The 25,704-nt window shown below is 39.0% G+C and overlaps 1 protein-coding gene across 4 annotated transcripts in view; it reads right to left on the bottom strand.

Annotated features, from left to right (window-relative positions):
* The window catches only part of Dtl (denticleless E3 ubiquitin protein ligase homolog), a 35,201-nt gene that overhangs the window by 6,898 nt on the left and 2,599 nt on the right, over positions 1-25,704 (bottom strand). For 2 of the 4 annotated variants that reach the window (XM_059280632.1, XM_059280636.1), the window contains exons 2-13: positions 22,956-23,081; positions 22,298-22,396; positions 21,496-21,557; positions 21,297-21,417; positions 17,318-17,383; positions 16,030-16,142; positions 14,908-14,981; positions 13,305-13,408; positions 12,601-12,705; positions 9,244-9,356; positions 4,716-4,805; positions 1,839-1,974 (exon numbers count right to left, since the gene is read on the bottom strand). In XM_059280632.1, coding sequence (XP_059136615.1) covers positions 1,839-1,974; positions 4,716-4,805; positions 9,244-9,356; positions 12,601-12,705; positions 13,305-13,408; positions 14,908-14,981; positions 16,030-16,142; positions 17,318-17,383; positions 21,297-21,417; positions 21,496-21,557; positions 22,298-22,396; positions 22,956-23,081 — 1,209 coding nt within the window. The remainder of the gene's footprint in view (positions 1-1,838; positions 1,975-4,715; positions 4,806-9,243; positions 9,357-12,600; positions 12,706-13,304; positions 13,409-14,907; positions 14,982-16,029; positions 16,143-17,317; positions 17,384-21,296; positions 21,418-21,495; positions 21,558-22,297; positions 22,397-22,955; positions 23,082-25,704) is intronic. The other 2 variants (XM_059280634.1, XM_059280635.1) reach the window with 1 other exon arrangement.

The raw sequence follows: 25,704 nt of genomic DNA, 5'->3' as shown, positions 1-25,704 counted from the left end.
AAGAAGAGTATGCCTTGCAGTTAGCATTAAAAAAGCCAGAGACAGACTATCTGAACCCAGGACAGAAATAAATGGTCGAAACATCAATTAGAACTTGGGAAAACAGATAGATGAACACAATTCTCAAATGGCAGTGTGGTTAACAGCAGCCAGTCTGTTCCAGAAGCTGGCTTCCAGGGTCAAATGGCAAGCGCATCAGCCATTGGCACCTAGGTCAGGCTGTTACTTGGCAGTGGTCTTTGGAGAAATCACCCCATCTCTAAGGCTGGCCTCCATGGGAACTCCACCAGCTGTGCTACACTGCTCTATGGCCGGACTGAAGGCACTTAAGTGCCGGCTCTAACTACAACTTCACACTATGGAACCTTCAACTCTCACTTGAAAAAAGGATAAACAGCAAATTCCACACAATTGAACACTGTCTTCTCCCGAGCCGCTCTCCTTTCCTTTATAATAAAACCCTTCAACTAAGTGGTGGCAACCAGTGTCTCAAGTTCTTTCCCCACTGTCCTGATGGACCAGTGAGGCAAACTCCAGCAAGTTGTTTGTTCCATAAGCTCCAAACTGCCAAAGCCAAAGGTTAGCTCATAGGTCTTTTTCTTTTTTTTTTAAATGTTGGAATCCTCTGGTCAAAGTCACACCTGTCATTTTCTTGGTTGACCCTGCTTCTAGGCCTAACATTGTTGGGTCTCCTGCTCAGGCAGTGTCTGTTCAAAGTCTGTGGTACCACCTCCTCCTCGAAAGAAACAATGGTGGTGTCCAGTAACTCAGGCCTTTGCTCTATTTGCCTTTCTATCTACAGCTATTTTTACCTATATCATAAGTCACCCCAAATTCATCACCCCCACCCTAAATCTCAGAATTAAACACTTAACTGCCTCTGTGACACCTCCCTTTGGATGTAAGATGTCATGTTCCATCAAAATCAAACTGTAGCAATTCCTATCTCAGTTAAGACAACTCCATCCTGTAGCCTCAAGTAAAAACCCAGAAATCACCCTTAAAAATTCCCCCTTATAGCATACATGTGATCTTTTGGCATATTCTGTGGACTTTCTTATAAATATACCCAGAATTTAAACAATTTTTAAGCTTTGTTAAATATATTCTTCTTTGCTTTACTTTTTGTTTTCTTGAGACAAGGTCAGGCTAGCCTCAAACTCCTACTTTTTCTGACTGTTGGGATCACAGACATGTGCCACTATACAGGCTTTGATGACTTCTGTCATGTATGAACTTCATTTTCTACTCCTACTTTCCTGCTGTCCCTCACGGGCCTCAGTGCTAGCGCTGGCCTTCTGGAGGCAGAGAAAATATGCCAGCTGCACTCCTGCTGTAGTGCCTTAGCCTTGCCATGCTGTCTGCCTGGAGCAGTCTTCCAAATACCCACATGGCTCACCAATTGCTTCCCTTCCCTAAGTCAGTGAGACCTCTCTATCACAGAAACATGACAGCACATTTCCAGTCTTCTCTTCTGCTACCATAAGCCCTTCCTATTACTTGATGTATTTTACTTCTTTAGCTTACTTATTGACACTCATGAGTAAGATGTTTATATCTGAGACGAGTCTTCTGCATTGCTAAACAAAACTAAGAAGAGCACACAGCACATGACAGTCCATGATATTTGCTGACTAAATTCATTATTGTACCGGAGTCCTTTCATACATGGCAAACAAAGTAGTGGTCAGTTAGAGGGCAGTTCTCTTTAAGAAATGCCAAGATGGTGCTTTTCTTTAAAAATATTACAAAACAAGGGCAAATCTAGCCTCCCATATACACAGTAGGACTCAACTAACAAAACCAAGAAAACCTTGGAAAATGCATGTTATCCTTACCTAGGCCAGCTTTCGCCTCTTTTTTCTTCTGAGAGGTCCAACCCACTATGGAATGTTTATCGCCTCCTGGTTTCTCCTCTAGACCTCTATTCAAGCGCCAGATTTTTAGTGTATTATCATCAGAGCAGGTAGCAATCTAAGAACCAGGAAAAGAATGAAGTTTCAAAGAGTCACAACAAAATCAAAAGGAATTGTGCCCTAAGGGCTCATGAATGGTGACTTATTTTGTCTGCTATAACACAACACAGATGATATCTGAAAGATCATCTACTTTCATTCCTTGTTTTAGAGAATCAATCATTCTAGCTTTACCATGATGCAAACTTCATTTTCTTTTTTAAAATACATTTTCTACTGAAAAACTTATTACCAGTAATTCATTTTTTAAAAAAAAATTATCTTTATGTGTGTTTTGCCTGCACACATGTGTGTGCCAGCAGAGAACAGAAAAGAGCATCATATCCTATGAGAATGAAGGTGGTTGTGTGTGCAGGGCACTGAATTTGGGTCCTCTGAAATAACAGCAAAGGGCTCTCTCCAGCACACTATCAATAACCTATAGCTTTATAATTACAGGGCCATTTCCTTTTGGTCTCTGAAGAAGCCAGGCATGTGTTTACACTTTTTATATAACTATATGTAATTAAGATTCCCTTTTATTCTCTTTCTGTGAAATGATCAATTAGTACATATCATTACTACTCAATTTTTATAATTTTCTTCTAAATTCTGCAAGTTTTTTCTTATTGCTAAAGCAATGAGAACATTCCCAGATCAGACTTAGCCTGTGACTCCAGCAGGCCATGACAAGTACAACAAACCCATTTCTTAGAGATGCTTTTTCAGATAGGTAAAGGAGTAATCCATGAAAACAAAAGTTCACTAGGCTGAAAGAAGTTAAAAATAACCTTTGCCCCTTTAAAAATATCCGACCATTCCTGATCTTGGTCCCAAGCCTTTTATGGCAGAGAAAGCCCAGCTAGAAGAGCTAGAGGCAAATGACCACTGATGCCAGAGCTGTTCCCCAGCATTTGTTTATATAATTTCTCTATTTCAGTCACTAAACAGAAAGGAAAAAGAACACATGTTCTTTTAAGTCGTGGCCCCCAAGAGACTGGCAACATTTTCCTTCCCTTACTGGGAGGCCAAAAGAAGACACACACACTTCACTTCTCAACGAAAACTATTGGAACCCCACAAGTGCTATAGTGACAATTACACTTATAGGCATCTATTATACATATGGTCCTTCATTTTTTTATTATTTTTTTGTTTTTTTTTTTTTTTGTTTTTCGAGACAGGGTCTCTCTGTGTAGCTTTGTGCCTTTCCTGGAACTCACTCTGTAGTCTAGGCTGGCCTCGAACTCACAGAGATCCGCCTGCCTCTGCCTCCCGAGTGCTGGGATTAAAGGCGTGCGCCACCACCGCCCGGCTGTTTTGTTTTTTGTTTTTTTCATATCAGGATTTCTCTGTGTAACAGTCCTTGCTGTCCTGAAACTCATTCTGTAGACCAGGCTGGCCTTGAACTCAGGGGTCCGCCTGCCTCTGCCTCCAGAGTGCTGGGATTAAAGGTGTGTGTCACCACCACCTGGCTTCCTTTATGTTCTTTATCTTATTTAAAAACCCTTGAAAGCTGGGCACAGTGATAAGCACCTGCAACCCCAGCACCTGGGAGACTAGGGCAGGGCAGGAAGACAGTGAGTTCAAAGCTCAGAGCTGCATGTTCTCTCTCAAAAACAAACAAAAATCCACAAAAGTAAAAACAAAAAACATCCCCCAAAACCTGAACAAACAGAATGCAATGGTGTATCTGATAACCTGTGTAAAAAGCAGGCATTCCAATAGAAATTACATGGAATTTCAGAAAGAATGTCACTAGGATGTAATTACAGACAACTACAGTAATGAGTTTAAGAAAGGTCTGTATGAGCAAGAACAATGCATTTTTTTTTTAGTACATGAAAGTGTCATAATGAAACCTGTTCTTATGCACACTTATAAAAAAAGAGCTTTCATGAAGCTAACCAAAGAAATGTAATAGGGATACATACAAACAAACCCTATGAGAAATCTAGAGCAGTTCTGAAATGCCATTAGTACGCCAATGCACTAGATAAAGTTTTTGGAAGATCAGAAAACAGCTAAAGTCAAGAACAAGACAAGCAACAAAACTTCCTACATACAAACATAGCTTCTACTTCTAGCCTTTTTACATTTTTAAAAACATTTTTGCATTTTAAGCTGTGTGGTTTTTGGTATGTGTGTGTGTGCGTGAGCTTGTGAGAGCAGGTACACATGGAGGACAGATGCACCGCTTCCCTTTGGAGCTGGAGTTACGGGTGGCTATAAGCCACCTGATGCTGATGTGGATGCTAGGAACCAAACCCGGGTCCTCTTTAAGCTGAGCCACCTCTCTAGACCTTCACTTCAGATTTTAAGATGAATCTTCAGTTCAAAATTTCTTTCTATATTTAAGAAAAGAATGACTTAGTGAACTATAACTCCAACTTTACTCTTCAGTATATAATTTTTCATATTGGTGAAAAAAGCAGGGGAAAAACTGTGCGTATATATGTATCACATACATCCTGGATTCTTTTTTTTTTTTTTTTGTTTTTTTTGTTTTGTTTTGAGACAGGGTTTCTCTGTGTAGTTTTGGTGCCCATCCTGGATCTCACTCTGTAGACCAGGCTGGCCTCGAACTCACAGAAATCCACCTGGTCTGCCTCCCGAGAGCTGGGACTAAAGGTGTGTGACACCATCGCCCGGCCTGGATTCTTTTAAATGTCTAAACATAAAAGTCTGCATTACCCCGGGGTAAATGTACAAATCTAGGATCCACTTTTTAAAACCAGTTATGGAGATCCATCCACAAACCTTGGTGAAGTCCGATGGACACCAGCACACAGACGTGACTTCTTGAGAATGACCCAGGAGCACAGTAGGAGGATGCCAGGGCATGGAAACCTGGCCAAACCAGAGAAAACAAGTCAGCAGAACAGTGTTAGTCCCCACAGAGGTCTGGAACTTCCTTAACTACATCTCAGGGCTTTAGGGTTGTCAACAAAGGTAGAGCTATCTAGTTCAACAGTCAAAGTCAATCAAGACTATGGGTCTAAACACAGGACAGCTCTTATTTCAACTAAAATGCAATGCTGGCACTGTCCCTCAGCCACTGAGCTTTCTGAGCTGAGGTTCTGTTCCAGGTACTGCTCTTCAATCCAGTCCTGTTTTTATATTGCATGGACACGTCCAGATCTATAGTCAGCTACTTCCAGGAATATTAAATCAATTGAATCCTGAAGGTACCTGAAATGGGCAACCAGCTCTTTTAGAATAAGAGGTCAGTTTTTCCCCCTCAAAGCAAGACATACTAACTATGACCAAAATCCAAAGTATCGTCCTTTCATTCTGAATGGAATAATCTTCAATTTGGAGACATATAAGAGGTCAAATTGAAGTACTGTGCATATCACTAAGAATCCTATTTTTCCATCATTGGATGCTTCCAGTGATAGGCACTTGATAGCATTGTACAGTCAATTTGTTCCAGAGCTATCAATACCTTTTACAGCACACAGAAACCCCAGCACAAGGAGTATAAGCTCACATTGCTATTATTAGTACACGTATTTGAAGAGCAAGGAGCTTGGAGAACACATTCTCTATTTTCCTAGGGCTCTGAATCATGGATCATTTGCATGAAGTGGAGGCAACTTGAGAAAGAATATTTGTGACAGTGACTAAGTCAGCTGAACAGAGTCCTCAAATTAGAGCTAAGAGACTTGATACTGATTCACGAGGTTATCTAACTCAGTCATTACCACCCTTATCTCTACCTGGCAAATGTGCAATGATAAAAATGGCAAAAACAAAGGACAGAGCTTAATTGCCTTGTTAAGTTAAAGTTTAATGTATTAACAGATAAGGTAGCTTTCCCCTAATCTACATAGATGTCATTGTCTAGTCCTACAATGCCATAGATCGTGAGTCATTCATTCAAAAAATATACTTTAGAAAGTACTTTTAAAAGATAGTTTCTTGCCGGGCGGTGGTGGCGCACGCCTTTAATCCCATCACTCGGGAGGCAGAGCCAGGTCTGTGAGTTCGAGGCCAGCCTGAACTACCAAGTGAGTCCCAGGAAAGGCGCAAAGCTACACAGAGAAACCCTGTCTCGAAAAACCAAAAAAAAAAAAAAAAAAAAAAAAGATAGTTTCTTACTCTCCTAGCAGTCAGGAATTTTCCTTCCTTTCTGTTTGTGATGACCCTGGTCCATTAAGTTTCTCTTTACTCAAGACTCAAAAAGATTAAAGGGAGAAGAAATCCTCACATCCCTGTGAACATCTCTGGTAAACATCACTTCTTCCTGCCATCCTGTGACCCTGCCCATTCTTTAGTTCTGTATCATAGTATCTAGAAGAACCTAACTGTAGATACAAAAATATTAAAGTCTTATGGCTTGTCTATAAAATAGAATATTCTTCAGCATTTGGAAGGAATAAAGTACTGTGCAACATGCTCGAGCCTGGATAATATACTAAATGAAGGTCAGAAACAAAGTGCCATATATTATGTGATACTGTTTATATGAAATGTCTCAAACAGACAAAAATCCAGAGAGGACAATATGGAAATTGTTAGGGGAGTGGCTATGAAGACATATTTGCAGGATAATGTGGTTTCCTCCTGGTGTGACATTTAGGAATTAGATAGTGGAGAAGGTTATACTACAGTGATCATGCTGATTGTATGTTTGAAATACTATTTGGTGATGCTAGGGAATCAAATGCAGGATCTCCCTCATGCTAGGCAAGCATGCTAACACTGTACTGTACTCTCAACTCTTAAGTAGATCTCTGTATTTTCTTGTAAATACAGTCTTGTCCTGCCAGGCTCACCTCAAACTTGAGATCCTCCTGTGTCTATAATGATTTATTATAAAAATCATTACTATAACTATTTGATTTAATTTTAAAAAGCTTCCACTTTGAGTAGAAAGGACACTCTTTTATTTTTGGTTTTTTTCAAGACAGGGATTGTGTAGCTTTGGAACTCAATCTGCAGACCAGGCTGGCCTTGAACTCACAGAGATCTGCCTGCCTCTGCCTCCTGAGTGCTGGCATTAAAGGCGTGTGCCACCATTGCCGTCGTCGTCGTCACCACCACCACCACCACCACCACCACCACCACCACCACCACCACCACCACGCAGAAGGATACTCTTAAAGTTAAAAAAAAAAAAAAAAACCTAAACATTTTGGGGTGGTCAATACAGAAAACTGTCCTCCTCTTTTATATATTCTACTTTTTATAGAATGTTTAAGACACAGGGACCCCAAAGTTAAAATTAAAAGGCACCTCTTGAAGTAAATGGCTCTAGCCTTTAGATCTCATAAAGCATTTTGAGTACTTAAGCATACAAAAAAATCCATCAGCACTTTTCCTCACAAAATCTCCTTACTCTGCCCAATTGGAAACCAAATCTAATCTTTATTTTTGCCATGAGATCATTTACACTTCCTAAAGTGTCAGGCTCAGTGTTCCGCCAGTCAGCGGTAGAATGGCCGTGCCAAATCAGTTTATTTATAACTACTTCAATACTATTCAGGGGCTGTATCAGAAACAGACAGGGAAGGGTGGTGAAATATAGGTGGGACAAGGGGTAGGAAATTAATACATTTCTCTTTTAATGAGAAGGAGTGAGGACTCTACAAAAGGCCATTCTCTTTTGCCAGAAGATACAGAACTCTTTTCTTTTGTTCTTTCCTTATGTGAGGGCTTTAGCACAGAACAGATTCAATATAAAAGCCTAATCTAACTCATTAGAGGTGACGCAGAATTAAAAAGACACCCAGCTTGCATGGAATCCCATTTAAACTCCTCCTCCTTTAATAAATGGAAAAGAGAAACTGAGCCATCTCACTGGGCAAATTCAATTTTAGGAGCAGTAAACTTGCCAAGATCTCAAATATCAGGGCCTGCACACTGAGCTATGTGCGGACAGGCAGGAGAACATCCTGTCTAAACCACGTCATTCAGGGTGACACGGAACTAAGCATGGAAATTCAGTTAGGGTCACCCATATACTTGGTGGCCATAGATGAGATCTCTAAGAATGGGCTAGAAACACCACCAAACATAAAATTTTAAAACGATCCTGTGCTAGAGAAACTTTAATGTATATGTATATATTTGGTTATATACATAATCATGTATACTTTATGGAATTAGCCATTCTATTATGTTATCTGATATGTCTAAAATTTCAGTTGGTGTTTTCTTTCAAGAAAGAAACCTCAAATGCCACAGACTTGTGGAATGAGTAAAATTCTGTAACTAAGTTGAGAGTTAAAGTAGAGAAATAACAGTAGGAAGACAGCGAGGGGAGAAGAAACAGAAAACCCAAAGAATAAAACTTTGAAACTCAGAATTTTAAATACAAGAGAGAAGTGACAGTCTAAAAACTCCAGAAAGAGTAAAGAAAGCAGGTAAAAGCTATTTTTGTAAGATGGGAGTCTCAAGTATATACCCATAAGAAGATTTTCATTTAAAACTCCAATGAAGAAACATGCACATCAGAGAGGGGCCCAACTTAAGTGCCTTGGCTAGAACGGCATCTCCATCTTGTGACCACTGAGGAGACTGTCACTAAAAGCTGTCAGTGGGGAGCATGTTATGTTTGCAACTCCAGGTATTTCATTCTTTTGCATTTTCTCTAGTACTTCTTTCTATTAATATCATTTAAGGCTAGGCGGTGGTGGCGCACACCTTTAATCCCAGCACTTGGGAGGTAGAGGCAGGTGGATCTCTGTGAGTTTGAGGCCAGCCTGGTCTACAAAGTAAGTTCCAGGAAAGGTGCAAAGCTACACACAGAAACCCTGTCTCGTAAAACCAAAAAAAAAAAAAAAATCATTTAAGTTTCTTGGCCTATGGCTTTAGAATATGGATATATAAAATGTGGATTTTAAGACTTATACATTCACTTAATAAACAGAAATGGACAATCTATAAAATAACAAAGTATTAAATAATACTATTAACTGTCTTAAAATATTTGCTAAAGAAGGAATACAGTTATTATACTGGAAGTTTTGCATGCAGCTCTGTGGAAGGACTGGCACCTAAGAAGAGTCTGATACTATGGAGCAGAATGGGCAGTGCCATAATTTAAGAAGCAAGACAGTGTTGAAGGTTCTAATCACTCTCCAGAACTCACCATCTCCCAACAATCTGTGAAGCAGGACACAGAATGACACTTTTTTTTATACATGATATTCATAAAAGGAAGTGCAAAGCAAGGTGTGACCTTGCAAACACTTGGAGCAAAAAGCCAGCAGTGTGTGCTTGTAGGAAGCACACCTCATACTGGACAAACCCTTCTATTTGTGGGGAGCTGACAGCTTACCTTCCAAATGTAGGCAGCCTCATCGCTTGAACCACTGATTAAAAACTGGTCATCTGGACTAAGACTTGATTTTACATAAAAGGTCGAGTTCTGGTGTCCACTGAAGACAGCCACTGCCAGAGGAGAAAACCAAGTTACTTGGCTCTTATCATTTCCAGTGTTCCAATGAATGCAAACGACACTCACACACAAATCGTACAAGTGTTATCACTGCTCTAACTTGCTACCAAATAATAGGGAGCTAAGTGCTAAAAACAGAATAAAACAAAACACAACCTAAAAATGAGGCTTGTGTTAGACCCAAACTAGTGAATTCAACACAATCTATTTGGTATGGAAGTGAACAAATGTCACATAACAATATCAAATGCAGGATGTCTAATCCTATAGTAAATGCAGACCATGCCCCTACCCTCATCCTATATGCGGATTTTCTCCATTGGTAACACATTGATCTTATTTCTTCACTGACTGTGAATTGAGGGTACATCTCACTTCTTTCTAGACCTTAGTACTTTAAACAGAATAAATATTTGTTAAACTCCAAATATTTGCTGCACAAAAAGGTAAAAATGAGTGAAAAGAATTTGAATTCTGGTTGTGATACAGAGGTTTCCTTTGTTTTTTGAAATTTAACTCTTTTAACAGGTTGAATGATAAATGGACCTAGAGGGGTACAATGTATGTTCATCTGTAAGCCATTCAGTTTGGGTTAGGTTTCTCCCTATTCATTCAGAAAGAGCTAGTAACCGTATCTTGTACAATGTGCTCTTGAGACTGCTGGCATCAGAATACTACAGAAAATTTAAAGGAGAAAGCTCAGTTACCAGAGAATTTTAAGATAAAGCAGGGAGAAAAGAAATTGAATGCTTAACAGAAACAAGGTAGCAGTAGGAACGTTAGTGACTTTTGGTTAAAGTGCTCACAGAAATCCATTCTATTTTTAAAATAGACTGGAAAAAAAACTTTGTATTTATACCTTTTAAAGAAAAACAAAAACAAAATGGTTTTGCAGAGATGGCTCAAGAGTTAAGAGCACTGACTGCTCTTCCAGAGGACCCAGCCAATTCCCAGCACCACCAACAAGGCTCATAATTGTCTAGAATTCTGTAGTGTACACACAGACACAACACTCATACACACTTAAAAATAAAAACCCTATCTATGAAATATTTTCTGCAGATTTTTTTACTATAAAAACGAAGTTCAGCACAAATCAAGTTAGATAGATATATTATAAACTCACTATGATACCTGGGTGTTGGTGGCACATGCCTTTTGCACTCAGGAGGCAGCAGGCAGATCTGAGTTGAGGCCAGCCTGGTCTACATACAGACTGAGTTCTAGGACAGCCAGGGCTACACTGTGAAACTCTGTCTCAAAAAACAAAAAACAATAGTAATACCGAAACCAACAAAATTCTCACTATGACAAAGACCTACATAATTAAAGAGGTTCCTTCACTCTGAACACTGCTCTGAAACTGAAATTATTCATTTTCTGTGCTGAACTATGAATGGAAAATTATAAATTGAATTTCCCACTAACTCTGTTTTTATTGCCCTCTGCTGGTTTAGGAAAAGCTGGTATGAAGCACATTGCAAATGTTTCAAATATGGTAAAAATTCTCCTAAAATCCTCCAATAGCTTTAATTATAATCAGTTCACTTTGATTTTTTGTTGTTGTTGTTGTTGTTGTTTTGACGTGGAGACAGAATCTCATTATGTGGCCTTGAACTCCTGGTCTTCCTGCCTTAGTGTCCCAAAACACTGGGACTATAAGCATTTGCTACTATTCCTGGCTTCAATTTAGTTTTTTCGATGCTGAACTGGGCATAGGATATAACTATTACTTAGTACAATACAATATTATGAATAAAAAAAAAATCACTCAAACATGAAGTTCCCATCCTTCCCAAAGTCTTGAAAAGGCAAGTAATTACCAGATGCTTTTTATTCACACATTTAATACATTCTCACACATACACACACACACTTAGATCTACCTACCTCTACCACTTGAGTGCTGGGACTAAAAGCACGTGCCACCACACTGGCTAGCATTCTAAAAAACTAATCTATCCACGAGAACAATTTCAAAAGGGCAGAAAAAGGTTACTAAATTATTAGCAAGTGTTTAATGGCAGAATGGCAAACTGCAGTCAAGACCCTTTTTGTGCTACACTATAGGAAAATACACATAGAAGAGTAGCACACACCTGATAATGAACCAGGATTAGGTTTTATCTCGTGTGTGTGTACCCTGTGTGCTGTATTTACACTGACCGGGTGGAGGCCAAGTCAATGATATCAGATGTCTTCTCTTCACCATGACTCCACTCCCACCCCTAGACAAGTCTCTCACTGAACCTGGAGCTCACCAATTCCGAGACTAGTCTCAGACTCTACTGTTATAGTCTTTTAAAAATTATTTACTTATTTTCTTTTTATGTGTATGAATGTTTTGCCGGCATGGTTGTGTACCTTGAACATGCCTAGTATCCTACACACAAGCCAGAAGGGGGCATCTCTGATGATTTGAACTGGAGTTAAGACAGATGTGAGCTACCACGGGTGTACAGGGAATTGAACTTGGGAACTCTGCAAAAGCAACAACTGCTCTTAACTACCAAGTCATCTCTTCACTAATCCTGGCCCCCTAATTTTATATTCTTTAGAGAAAAGAAAAAGGTATGTTAGGGAAGAAAACACCTCAGGAGATAAATGGTCTTCATCCAACATTGAAAGGGTGAAAACTATCAGGGAAGTCTGTAAAACTCAATCCTCTAATTTTAACAGGACAAAAAGTTGAGAACAGTTTTCTTTATTCTGCAAGCTTATTAAACAGAAAATCAAGATAATCTTAGGGGCTGGAGAGATCGCTCAGTGGTTCATAACACTGGGTCTTGCAAAGGACCCAGGTTTGATTCCCAGCACCCATTTGGTGGCTATAACCAACTATAACTTTAGTTCTAGGGGATCTGATACCCTCTTCCAACGTCCACAGACACTAGGCATGTATTGGTGTATATATATACATGGCAAGCAAAAACTCATACATATAAAGTAAGTAAACCTTAATGATAACCCTAAACATAGTCCAAAGAGCATGGCTTCAGGAGACTCAGTATTCAGCACACAGAGTATGAGTCTGTTTACTTATGGAATAGTCACAGGAACATACACTCATGAAACACCACAGGAACTAATTAAAGATAGCAGAGTCCTCCCTCATGTGGCTAATGTATGTATATTTTAGGAAAACAAAACAAAAAATGAAAACCACTACTGAATTTTCATTAGCAAAAGAGCAAGCATTAGTTTCCTGTAAGAGAATTTGAATGACTACTATCTTACCTGGAGAAGTCTTTAAGCCAGTCATATTGAACATATAGATGTTGTCATCTGTGCAGTTGGCAAATAAAGTAGACGCAGTAGAATCTAAAACCAAACTTGAATAACCTGGAAAAAGTTAATAGAATGTCAATGAGGTTAAACTGTGGGAACAAAACAGTTCATGCCATAAGATAACTGCTTCTGCCCCCAACTGGATCAGGCCCTCTGGATAAGTGAGACAGTTGATTAGCTTGAACTGTTTGGGAGGCATCCAGGCAGTAGGACCGGAACCTGTCCTCAGTGCATGAGCTGGCTGTTTGGAACCTAAGGCTTATGCAGGGACACTTAGCTCAGCCTGGGAGGAGGGGCCTGGACCTGCCTGAACTGAATCTACCAGGTTGAACTCAATCCCTAGGGGAGTCTTTGCCCTGGAGGAGATGGGGGGGGGGGGTGCTGGAGGGAAGGGGAGGGGGCGGGAGGACAAGGGAATCCATGGCTGATATGTAAAATTAAATTAAATTATAAAATAAAAAAAACCACATTAAAAAAAAGATAACTGCTTCTAAAATATATAGAAATCAAAACTATATTGAGATTTTATCTTTACAACCATATACTTTGTCTCTCAAGTCTCTGCTGAAAATTAGCCTGGTATTAAAGCAATTTTTTCTTAATTGAAATTCACACTTTACTCCCAAAATCCTACAGACAAATCAAAGGCTTACCTAGTTTTCGAGTGCTGGTACCTGGGTACAGGAAAGACTTGGATGCTATGGGTTCTTGTCGATAAGTAGTATAATTCTTGCGTAAATCCCATACCTTGATTATCCTAAAAACCAAGATAAGTATTTTATAAATTGTCTAGACCAGTGGTTCTCAACCTTCCCAATGCTGTGACAGTTCTTCCCGTTGTGGCGACCCCCCCCCCATCATAAAATGATTTTCGGTGCTACTTCCTGTGATTTTGCTAATGGTATGAACCATAACCTAACTATCTGACATGCAAACAGTCTTAGATGAGCACCATGAAAGGGCCAAAGGGCTTGCAGCCCACAGGTTGAGAACCTCTGCTCTAGACTTATGCCAACAGTTTTACTTATATGAGTGTGAAATGACTTTTAATCTGTCTCCTCTGGCACAATGCCCAGTTACACTGAGGCTATCTCATTGGGAATTCAATTTAGCTATTTCATACTATTGTTTCCAATGTCAAGCTTACAGTTCGTACAAAAACGGAAACAGATGTGATCTGACTCAGTGATGAGTCACTGGCACTTACTCCAGGGTATCGGGAAAAGGAAGATGGAGGTTAGATGCCGATAGTGGATGTTCCATTGTTCTTTTAGAAAAAAAAACTTCCTAAGTCTAACTCTCTGCACAGATCCCCTGAAATGTAGGGCACATACCCCCATGCTTTATTTCTATCATAACTCCTTAACTAAACACTTTTTCCTGCGGAAGGGGAAAAATATTTTCTTCATTTCACCTATTGAGATAATTGTCTTAATCCTTACTTCTACTTTGTGGGTAATCTGAAACTACACACTTGTCATAAATGGCAGCATCTTTAGAAATAAATGAAGCAAACTTTCATGGTCATTCACAAACAGTATTAACTTTTCGTTAACTCCCCATTCTTGATTGAGAACTTGGTTCATGTAAGAATTTTACTCCCACAAAAAACAATAGAAATCCTAATTAGTAAGTCATTTTTTAAATAAAAAACTTGAATGAACCAGGTGGCGGCATACACCTTTAATCCCAGCACTCGGGAGACAGAGGCAGGCAGATCTCTCTGAGTTCAAGGCCATCCTGGTCTACAAAGCAAGTGCCAGGACTACATAGAGACAACCTGTCTAGAAAAACTAAAACCAAAACCAAAACCAAAACAACAAAACTCGAATACAATGCATCTGGAAATATAATAGGCAAAAAGGTACATTTTAAAGAGTACCTGCACGTAAATAATCTATTTTCTACAATACTTGGTAGAAAAAGAATATATGAATAAGCACCACAGACTTACTTGGCCATCAAAATTTAGATCAATCATAGATAACAAGTATACAGAAGCATTTAGGCCTTAACTGTACTATTAAAAGGCAAGCAAGTTCCCACCCTGCAGCAGCAAATATTGTTCCTATGTGCTAGAGACATGTGCCAAGTACATGTATGATCTCACTTATTTGAGGAGTTCTGGCTGTTTATTTCCCACTGTGACCTGTAAACCTCTTCCCAGCTACAGCACCCACTATGTGGGACAAGATTAGGTGCTACAGTAGCTCTACAAGGGCACTGGGGGAAAAGTAGAAGAAATACAGTCTTTACCCATCCACAGCTCCTGCTGAGACTAACGTGTTCTCATCCTGAAAGAGGACCACAGTAACACTCTGTTGCGAATCCTAAGAGCACAACAGAGAAAAAGAAGGAAATTCTGTTTTGGTCATCACAGCCTTTACCAGTAAGAAAACAAGGTACTTAAAACTAGCTTTTCTGAACCTGCTGTGAGATTGTGTCTTCTAGAAATGTCAGGAAGCTTCACAGATGATACCTTAACAATACGGCTGCCTAAACAAGACCCAAAGTACAACACAAATAGACATGCTAACATGGAAAGGGGAAATCTCACAGGCCCCCCACACACAAAGAACTACAGGCAATCAAGGAATGCTAAGAGCTGAAAATTGACTTCCCACATGCCTGTAGCTGCCCTGAATGCTGTAAGAAGCATCCACTCACTTTCCACAAGCATGGCAGTTCCCCCATCCCAATACCATCAGCTACTGAGTAACTATGAGTCACCCTCACTAGGCTACACCCAGGAAATTAGGAAGACCCAGGTATCTCAGAGTAAATAACAGAGCTGCTGGCCATCCTCAAAAAACTGGGGAGAGATCAGACCTACACACTCTGCAGGGAGCAGGAGTGCCATGGGAGACTAAAAAAAGGTGTCATATGTATGAGCAGACTAGAGGACTGGTTCTGGGGTGTGTGGCTGAAACAATACAATGCTAGTCAGCCTATTTGTTAGTTCTGAAGATCAAAGGTCTCTCTCCTGTTGCGATAAAACGTTTTCAAAGTATGACAGTTTATTCACTTTCCTCTGGTCCATTAAGCGCTGAACCTACATTCTTCAAGATTAGGAAAAGATCTTGTAATTACCTAAGATGTTTAAGTAGTTAGTAATGACTCAGTTTTTCTTTTTTAACCATTGTTTCAGAGCAGTGGTTCCTAACCTTCCTAATGCTGTGACCCTTTAACACAGCTCTTCATGTTATGGTGACCCCAACCACAACATTTTTTTCGTTGCTACTTCAGAACTGTACTGGATGAATACTATGCCACATACCTAGTATTCCAGGCCAGCCTAAGCATACATGGAGAGCTTGTTCAAAACAAGCAAACACAACAACAAACGCTATTTATATGTGTACTTCTCTAAAACCTTACCACAGAAGGAGCAAGTCCTTTGGAATTTTGTTTCTTCTTTGGCTTGGAAGGGGTTTGCTTGTCTGCAGTATTGTGAGCTCCGCTGATCTGATTCACCTGTCTATAAAATCCATCTGAAAAGTTCAAAGGAAATTGGTTTTAGTGTTTTCTGATTTCAAGTTGAACATAACATTTGAACATTTTTGCATAGGACCTCAAAATTATGTGATTTTTTTTTTTACCGATAAAATATAAAGCAGTTAATTAAACCATGGAGACAGTTAAAAACAAACAAAAAAAACAACAACAACAACAAAAAAAAACCACCAAACCAGTGGTGGCAAGGCTTAGTGAGGAAGTAGACATGGGCACCAGAGCACAGACTGATTCAGTTTAGGGCAATGAACTACTCTATGTATTACAATGGCAGACACATATCATCTACTTGTTAATATCCACATCATATGTAACAGGAAGAGTAAACCCTAATGCAAATTTTGGATTTGGAACTATCATGTGTCAATGAACATTTACCAGCTGAAAAATCTACGCCCAACTGAATGTAGGGTGCTGACACTGGGAAGGCTATGTATGTGTAGGTGTTGAGCATATATGGAACTCTCTATACTTCACTGCTGCTATGAAATAAAACTGCCCATAAAATACAGTTTATTAATATTTTAAAATCAAATGTAAATATTAGCAGTAAACACATCAGTGACCGCCTGCTTTAACACCATCACAGTGCAATACAAGCTTATATTTAATTTAATCCGATTCTTTAAAACTAAAAGGGAGAAATTACTTTTTTAGTGAGGGACGAGGGAGGGGAATATATTCCATGGTGTCAGAGTATTGAGGTTAGAGGACAACTTGAGGGAGTTTGTGCTTTCCTTCTACCATGAGGGACCTGAACTCAGGTAGTCAGGCTGTGATGACACGTACCTTTATTTGATGAGGTGTCTTGTCGGCCCAAAAAAGGAAAATTAAAAACAAATAAAATACCCAAAACAAACCTTTATCCGGTGAACCTATGCATTAGTAGTTTCAATTCTACCATTAATTTAGGTAAATGGAATTATAATTCAGATACAATATGAGATTAAAAACATAATAAAAACATAAGTTAATAGCTTCTGTAATAATTATTACCTTGAGAATGGAGCAATGAGCAGAAATGTGAACACAGTGCCCCCTGCTGGTATCAGATGAAATCACTAACATTTTCATTCTATTTTCAGTATCTTAATTATGTTACTAAGCATAGGATGATATTACATTTATCAAAATTTAGAGAAAACCAGCTTACCTTTTTTGTTGCACCTGGTGTCCCAGATCATAATGTTGCCATCTCTCCCACCCGTACAGAATACAGCTGTGAAAAAAGAGTTCATCGAAATGTTGGCAAAACGAGTCAAAGATGTATTTTCTATTTAAATTTCCTAGAGAACACGTTCTCCAAAAGTACTGAATTTGGCATTAGAGATTCTAGAAAAATGATAACCAAGCAATTGTTAACACAGAGGAGAGCTTGCTACCTTAAGTAATATATACCATTCTACATACTTTTCACACATTATCTCACTTTTTCCTGTCAATCTAGTAGGTATGTATTACTCTTCTGTTTTACAGATGAGAAACGAGCAGAGAAAAGATAAGAAACTCCTAAAAATATTCTCAGCAGAACTACTATAGAGATACTCCAATTTGGCAAGTTATATTGTCTGAGCACGAGAATATGCAATTTCATACAATTTGTAAAAGGACTGCCTCTGGGTATGGAAGAGGGCACCATGATTGAAAAGAACACAGAACTTCCATTTAGTTGTAATGTTTTGTTTCTTAAGTAAAAATGAAAGCTAGGTACATGGCTTCAGTAGCATAGCATTCACCCAGTACATACAAGGCCCTACGTTTACTGCAAAATGTATACATAAATAAAAAAATTTTAAAAAGAAATTCTGCTTCTTATACGGAAGAATGAGCATTTAACAAACTGACTCAACTATAATAGCTATAAATTGAACAAAGTACCCAAACAACTACTTGAGAGCTTTGTGGATACTGAACAAAAACACATGGCTAACTAAATCAAGTGACTAGACTGCAGCAAATGAGTCAAAAGGTAACTGAATGGAAATAGAAAAACATGCCACCTTTCTTTGGAGGTGGAGAACCCAAGGTAAGATAAGTGGAGAGGGGTTCTATCACAAGAAGAGCACAGAGTAGAAGTGCTAGAGAGTAAACCTTTACTTCTGTCTCCCAACCCAGCCTCATCTCGGGATGACATGATTGGGCTAACAAACTAAATGATAGAGCCATTGCCCTCCTGTATTAATTACTGCACATGTCACATGGTTTCAAGTTTACCCGCCGTGCACCAGCCAGGTCATTTTTGTAGCAGACGGAAACTATTTACAGAGACAATACCAGCCAACATGCCAGCATATGCAGAGGAAATCTCCCAAGGCTTCACCCTTAGATGAAGAAGACTACAGGAAAATCAATGGTTGTAGAGAGAGAGAAAAGTTAATTTCCTCTATGGACCAGCTGGGAAACTGATAAGTTTCTAATCCTCAGAGGTCAGCCTTAAATTCATGTACATACAAGCAACACTAAATAGACTCAGTAGATTGTAAGTACATATTGTCAGGTCCAAAGGAAACTCCATTTCCCCAAATTTCAACAGGCAGATGGGAGAAACGGCTATCTGTCACCTATTAGCATACTGAAGCCCATGCTGGCTTGCAAGCTCCCTCAGTATCACAAGTACCTCTTCTCACCTCCTCCTTACTCTAAACTTCCCCAGCTCACAGGCTTCCCTTACCCCAGCTACTCATTCACCCTCTCTACTATCTCTGCTCTGCTCCTGCTTCTCTCTTGGCCCGGTTGGTCCAGACTGCTGGCCATGTTCAGTCTACTACTTTCTCTGCTCTTGACTCGTCCCACTGGCTGTTCTCTCTCATATCTACAATAAACACCTTCCCCTTAATCATGCCATGGAGTGGTCCTATTGTCAGTTTGTACATATATACATGCTAGTGTGGCCCACCTTCCCTGAGCCAACCAAAGCTCAAAACTCACACAATTTTTACTTTTGGGTCTTGTCTCCAAACATCTGTAAGCTTTATCATACTCTTGATTAATAATGAAGAAATCAAAGAAACAAAAGTGCGGGAGGTTTGCCCATGATCAAGCAGAAAGCGACTAAAAGAACAGCAGTATCCCCACAGCTACAGAAACCTGACACATAAATACATACGTGTGTATGCAAAATTAATTTAAAAGGTCATAAATTTCAAAATGTGGAGTTATATGGGAAGAGTTGGAGGAAAAGGGGCAGAAATGATGTAACTGCAGTACTCACGAATGAAATTCTTAAAATAAGTTTAAATTTAAAAAGCTATAAAAATATTCTTCAAGCTTAGCTGTACACTGGAATCCCTTGATGAGGTTTTAAAAAACAAAAACAAAAAACACCTGGCTCACCTCCCAGAGAATACCATTTAATTAATTAGCATGTTTAAAAAAATCTTTAGAGAGCCAATGTTCACTGGGGTTGAGAACCAGTAACTTAGGATGAAAGATTGGCTTTAAACTGAAATGAAGAATGAGAAAGGTTCAAATATGAGATGTAAGCTTTTAGGAGACACAGAAATAAATTTAGTTAATTTTAATTATCTACCAGAAATTCTAATGCTATCTCCTTTCTGGCAAAACAAAGTGTACATGTCTAATTTACAAATCTTCAGAAGGTAGCCATTCAGGGGAGACAAATTTCATTAGTATCATCATGTCCAACTAGGATCACTTGTATCCTGTTCATATAGGGTTGAATGACTGTACCAAAGAACTTTTCTACCATGCTACTATAAAACTAAAAAAATCCATACAAAAACTTCACTAAGCATTTATAGCCTCCAGGGTTTAAAAAGTGGGTTCATATCTCACCTCCTTTTACGCTCACAATTATTTTCATGAATAAAATGGTATTGGGCACCAATCCAACTGAATTAAAAAATGAAGTCCCAAGGAGATCAAAATGACAATGCAAAGCCTAAAATAAAATGTAAAGTTGTCTAAAGCCATTCTATGCATGGCTAAGGGGAAGGCAGGCTGAAACCTAATCTGTTTCTCGACCAAACTATGGGACCTTGTGGGCAGTTTCCAACTAGGTTAACTAATGTACTACTAGCAGCCAGGATAAAAGCCCACCAGCTCCCTGTCCATCCAATGACTTTTCCTTTACATATTAGCATAAACTTATCCACATGTACACTTGTAAAACTTAAATCTAAGAGTACGACAAATCAGAACACAAACATTCTTAATTTCATATAACACACACGCTAATGACAAGTTATGTGGCAATTGAAACTCATGACAAACATTACCTCTTCAGAATTTTAGCTTCACAGCAACTAGAGCAGACTAAAAGTAACTCTGTGACCTGGGAATGGTGACACATGCCTGTAACACCAATGTAGCAGGCTGAGGTGTGAGGCTCACAAATTTCTGAGGAGTCTGAGACTCTGTCCCAGAAAAATACCAAAGTTTAACTTTGCCAAAAGCCTAAACCAATTCAATAGCTCAGTTTAATATTCCTGAGTATCTGTGTGAATAAATGGTAATATTCTTTTTAAAAACAGAGTATTCTGCCAAGCACAATGGCATATGCCTTTAATCACAGCATGTGGGAGGCAGAAGCAGATGAATCTCAGGTAGTTCCTGGACAGCCTGCTTTACACAGTAAGGTCTACAGGGCTACATAGTGAGACTGTCTCAAAAACTCAAAAAGTTAACAATAGTACTATCTTACCCATCTTCAAAGTTGGTCATTGAAAAACCAAAATTGCCTTAAGACTATTAAACTTCCCAGGACAAGATGGAGATAATGACCTGAAAATGGACACAAGGGGCTGGAGAGACAGCTCAGAAATTAAAGTATTGCTTTTCCATAGGAGCTGAGTTTGATTTCCAGTACCCTCAGAGTGTCTCACAACCTTCTTAACTCTAGTCCCAGGGGGATCCAATACCCTATTCTAGCCTCCACAGGCACAGTACACATGCAGTGCACAGACATACATGCAGGCAAAACACCCATACACATTAAGGAAAAAAAAAATTAATGGGCCTTAACCAACTTAACTTCATTAAGATTTTCAGTCATACTGAAATCTCCACCACCTAGTTAGATTAAATAAACAACTTTGACAGAATAAAGACAAACAATTATGGCATTGTATCTCCCCACCATTAAGGGACTAAAATGATGAACACCAACGTACCTTTTTGAAACTTGGAAAAAGCTACAGACTTGAGGCTGCACTGATGACCTTTGCATGTTCCCATCAACTCACCAGCTTTCACATCCCAAAATTTGGCTGTTTGATCACCTGCTGCTGTAACCTTCCAAAAATAACATAGTTAAATTGAAGAAAGAAACCCTTTTTCTGCATCTACTCAGGCCTAATAAAAGTCACTTACAAGTTTAAGTTCACCAGGTACCCAGGCCAGGTCAAAGACAGCATTCCAGTGAGCCATCCACTCTAAACAAAGAAAATGTGAAGTGTGACATATCCAGACTATGTTCTGTGACAGTCATACCAGCAGAAGTTTAAATAAGATGGTGGCTAGTACTCTGCTGTCAACAGCCCTAAGAGCATCATGGAGTCATAGACATCACACATTTCCACGACATGTGAGAGCTAACATCTAAAGCCAATTGAGGGCTGGGGAGATGGCTCAGTGGGTAAAGTACTTGATGCACAAGCAAGAGGATCTGAGTTCAGATTCCAACACCCAAATAAATACCAGGTGCAAGTCTAATTAATGAGCTCCAAGTTCAATGAGACCTTGTCTCACAAAGTAAGGCAGAGCACGATAAGGAAAACACATAACACCAACCTCTGGCCTCCACACGCATGTATACATGTATATGCATTTCCCCAAAGTCCCCCTTCCTGAAATAAATAAATAAAATTATCTTCTGAGTATTAGAAGTATTCTCTAAAATAGAATCTTCTCAAAACATTGTCTAGGTCTAAAACCTTCAAGTCCTAACAAGGAAATAACTTTAGTCTGACATTCAAGGTCCTGCATGCTTTGATCCCTATTTCTGCAGAGGAGCTTATCGCTCACTGTTCTTATTATATATATGATTACGTATCTTATTCCACCCGAGCTGGACCACCATCTTAATACTGTGTCCTATGTTCAGTATATCTGTATTAAATAGTAATTTACCAAAGGCTTTATGAATAAAAAATGTTAAAAATTATAGACTTACCCTTGAAGCATGTCTTTTTGCTAGTTTGTGATTCTGTGTTATATAACCTGACGAAGCCTTCTTCATTGGCAACTGCTAAAATATGCTCCATACTGGGAGCTGAATAGAAACAAAGAACACACAAGTTTCCAAAGGAGTACAAAGGTATTAAATGACTCAAAACAGGGTTGGAGAGATGGCTCAGGTCAGAGAACTGGGATTTGACTCCTACACCCACATGACAGGTTAACAACTGTCTCTAACTCCAATTCCCAGGGATCCAAGGCCTTCTTCTGGCCTTTGTGCTGTACAGATACACAGACACAGACACAGACACACACACACACACAAGCAAAACACCCATTATATATATAGACTCAAAACCATCAAAATTGTCTTCAGATATTCTGACTTGAGAAGGGCTAAATCAGAAGAGCAAGACAGACCACTAGCAGATCAAGCTTGTTGGTTTTAAGCTTCCCTTTTATAACCTTTCTTTTATTAACTATAAGACTGGAGATAATACCTATTTCTGTTCACATTTTTAAAATGACTGCAAAAAAAAAAAAAAACCCCTTCATTTTAAAAACATCTACCTTATAAGTCACAGGAGAACAATTAGAATGATTTTAACATCTACCTAAATTACTAATTTAAGGAAGTGTAGTTTTTCTCTTACCTGTACAGAAAGTGCATCCAAATGGAGGAACAGGGACTCCTGTTTCTCCATAAGATGTGTGCTCATCATTACAGCTGCACTGATAACCACTTAGAAGGGATTGTAGAGGGTAATATGAAGACCATCCTAAAACAAGACAATTCCTTTAAGAATTAAAATGTAAACATGTTTTAGCATTTCTCACAAATCTGGAGATAAGTATCTTTAATTTTGTTGCTTGTCTTGAGGCATGGAAGTTGCAATGATCCTGTTTCTGCCTCCCAAGTGATGGGGATAATCGGTATGAACTATCATACCTGGCTAAATATTTGTTCATACAGAACTTCACATAATTAGCTTAGATCTACTCACTATCTATGGCTCTCCAGAATACCATTTCTGGTATTTTCTTAATCTGTTCTTAAGAAGAAATCAAAGCACACTCCCAACATCTGTTGAGGCCATCTAGTTTAATATATATCTATATATATGTAAGTATGTATGTTTTTTGAGACAAGAGTCTCACTATGTAGAGCTCTGGCTGTCCTTGAACTCACAGAGATCCATCTGCCTCTGACTCCCAAGTGCTGGGATTAAAGACATGTGCCTCTATATACAGCTTGGGTTTTACTATCTTAAATGTAGACAATTAGTGTATTATGATTAGCACCAGTGCCCATGTACATTAAAAGGAGATCTGACTCTTAGCAAAGAAACAGCCACTAAAGTATTACCAATTAAACTGATACTCCCATGACAAGTTCATTTGGGGAGTCTCTAATGAGAAACTCTTAAGTAAACAGCAATCATTACATACAATCAGCATTCAAAGGGTTACTGTATCAACCTGTCTATTGTAGTTAGTACCATATTCACTAATAATTTAACTTCCTTTTCCCTAAGAGTGCTGAAATTCTAGGAGCCTACAATTCTAACAGGAACCCACTCACAGCATCTTAACATACATTTGAATGACTTTAAAGTGGTATGTACCTGGTCATACCAAGGAGTAAGGTCAGGCAGACTTCAGAGCTGAACAACTTAAAAGTAAATTTTCATTTTACTCAGAAAGAAAGTTTCTAATTTGCTTTATATTAACACGTAGGTTGGTTCATTTTAAATACACAAATGTTGAATATTCTTTTTTGTTGTTCTGTGACTAGTTTATTCACATAACCTTTTTTACTTTTTTTTATTCAGTATGTCTTTCACATCACGCATCTTGATCCCATTCATTTCCCCATCCCTTTGCCCCTTCAAAGCCCCCCAAAATAAAACAAAATTTAAGAGAAAAAAGAAAAAAATTAAAAATCACAGAAGATGCAGTATAACACAGTGAGTCACACAGTAAACCCCTTTGTCCATCTATCTTTACTTCAAAGTGTTCATTGCAGAGAGTCATTGGTCTGGTTCGAGGCCTCTGGTTTCTACTACACCAACGATGCTGGGCCCTCACTAGGGCTCTTCTGGATATCCTGTTGTTGCCCTGTGTTGTGGAGATCCTGCAGCTTTGTGTTCTGAGGGTCAGGTCCCTTCATGTGCTTCCATAGATGGGGTGGAGGTTAGGGCGGGTCAATTCATAAACTTGGTTCTGGGCCTGGGTAACTAACTGCAGGGTTGGTCAGCCCGTCAGTTCTCCCATCCTCATCACCAGGGTGAGCTCTCCAGCACTGCCCTGGCTAACTCACCCTTGCAGCAATGAGCCAGGGGCAGGGCCTGTTCTACTTTCATGCCCTCAGGGTTGGCTCTGTTGACTATTCTTATCCAAAATACTTGAGGCCAAGAAATGTTACAGATTTGCAAGAATTTTACTGGTTGGGCATCTTGACGCTTTTGAACATATTAACAAAACTTTCAGATTTTGTTGTTTTCTCTATGTAGTCCTCAAACTCAGAGATCCACCTTCCTGTGCCTCTGAGTGCTGCTGAGATTAAAGGCATGCATGACCACCGCCCACTACACTTCAGATTTTTTAGATTAACATGCTCTGCCTCGGTAAGAGAAACATTCATCCAACAAGTAATTGAGGACTAAGGATCTGATGAACTAATGAATCGACAAGTTGAGTGTACCGCAAATATTAAACAAACTAACATCTTAGAATACTGCCAATTCTCACATTTTTGTTTATTTTAAAATCTGTGATGGACACCTAAAAATTTGTAAATCTTGAGACATGCAAGGTGTAAGATAGGGACATGAGAATGCCTTCCTTTTGCAAAGTGATGAGAAAGGGAACCCCTCTGACAGAGAAGACATTTCAGCCCAACAGAACCTCTCAGTCAAATCTAGTTTGAGAAGGAATGAGCAGAAAGGAGAAAAGGAACTCAAACTAGATTTAATAATTGCTCCATAATTTTAACATCAAATATCATTGTAAATAATCTGTAAATCTAAAGAAATTAAATGTACACGTGTGGTACAGGATTTTTAAGTCTAATGGCTACAACACACAAATTCAAAGGAGAAATCCAATAAGTCAAATAGAAGATACAATATGTTTTGGAAAATTTCACAATTAAGCTAATTCCTCAATTCTACCTCTTTACCTGCACTAATATGCAAACTGATAAGCAGTGTTTAAAGTGACTTACTGAGCTTTCTTTATTACTTCTGCAGCTCCTCCCCACAACACACTTTTGATATTGACTGTGCTAGACTATGAACCTGTTGTGTTCCCCAGGCCCCAACACTCATCTGGAAAAGTCCATTCTTTCCTCACAAAAATAAGGCTTTTTGTTTTCTGAGGATCAACACCTTGACATTCAAC

This window comes from Peromyscus eremicus, chromosome 15 (assembly GCF_949786415.1).
Source record: "Peromyscus eremicus chromosome 15, PerEre_H2_v1, whole genome shotgun sequence".
NCBI lineage: Eukaryota > Metazoa > Chordata > Mammalia > Rodentia > Cricetidae > Peromyscus > Peromyscus eremicus.
This window is presented reverse-complemented; position numbering and strand designations above follow the sequence as displayed.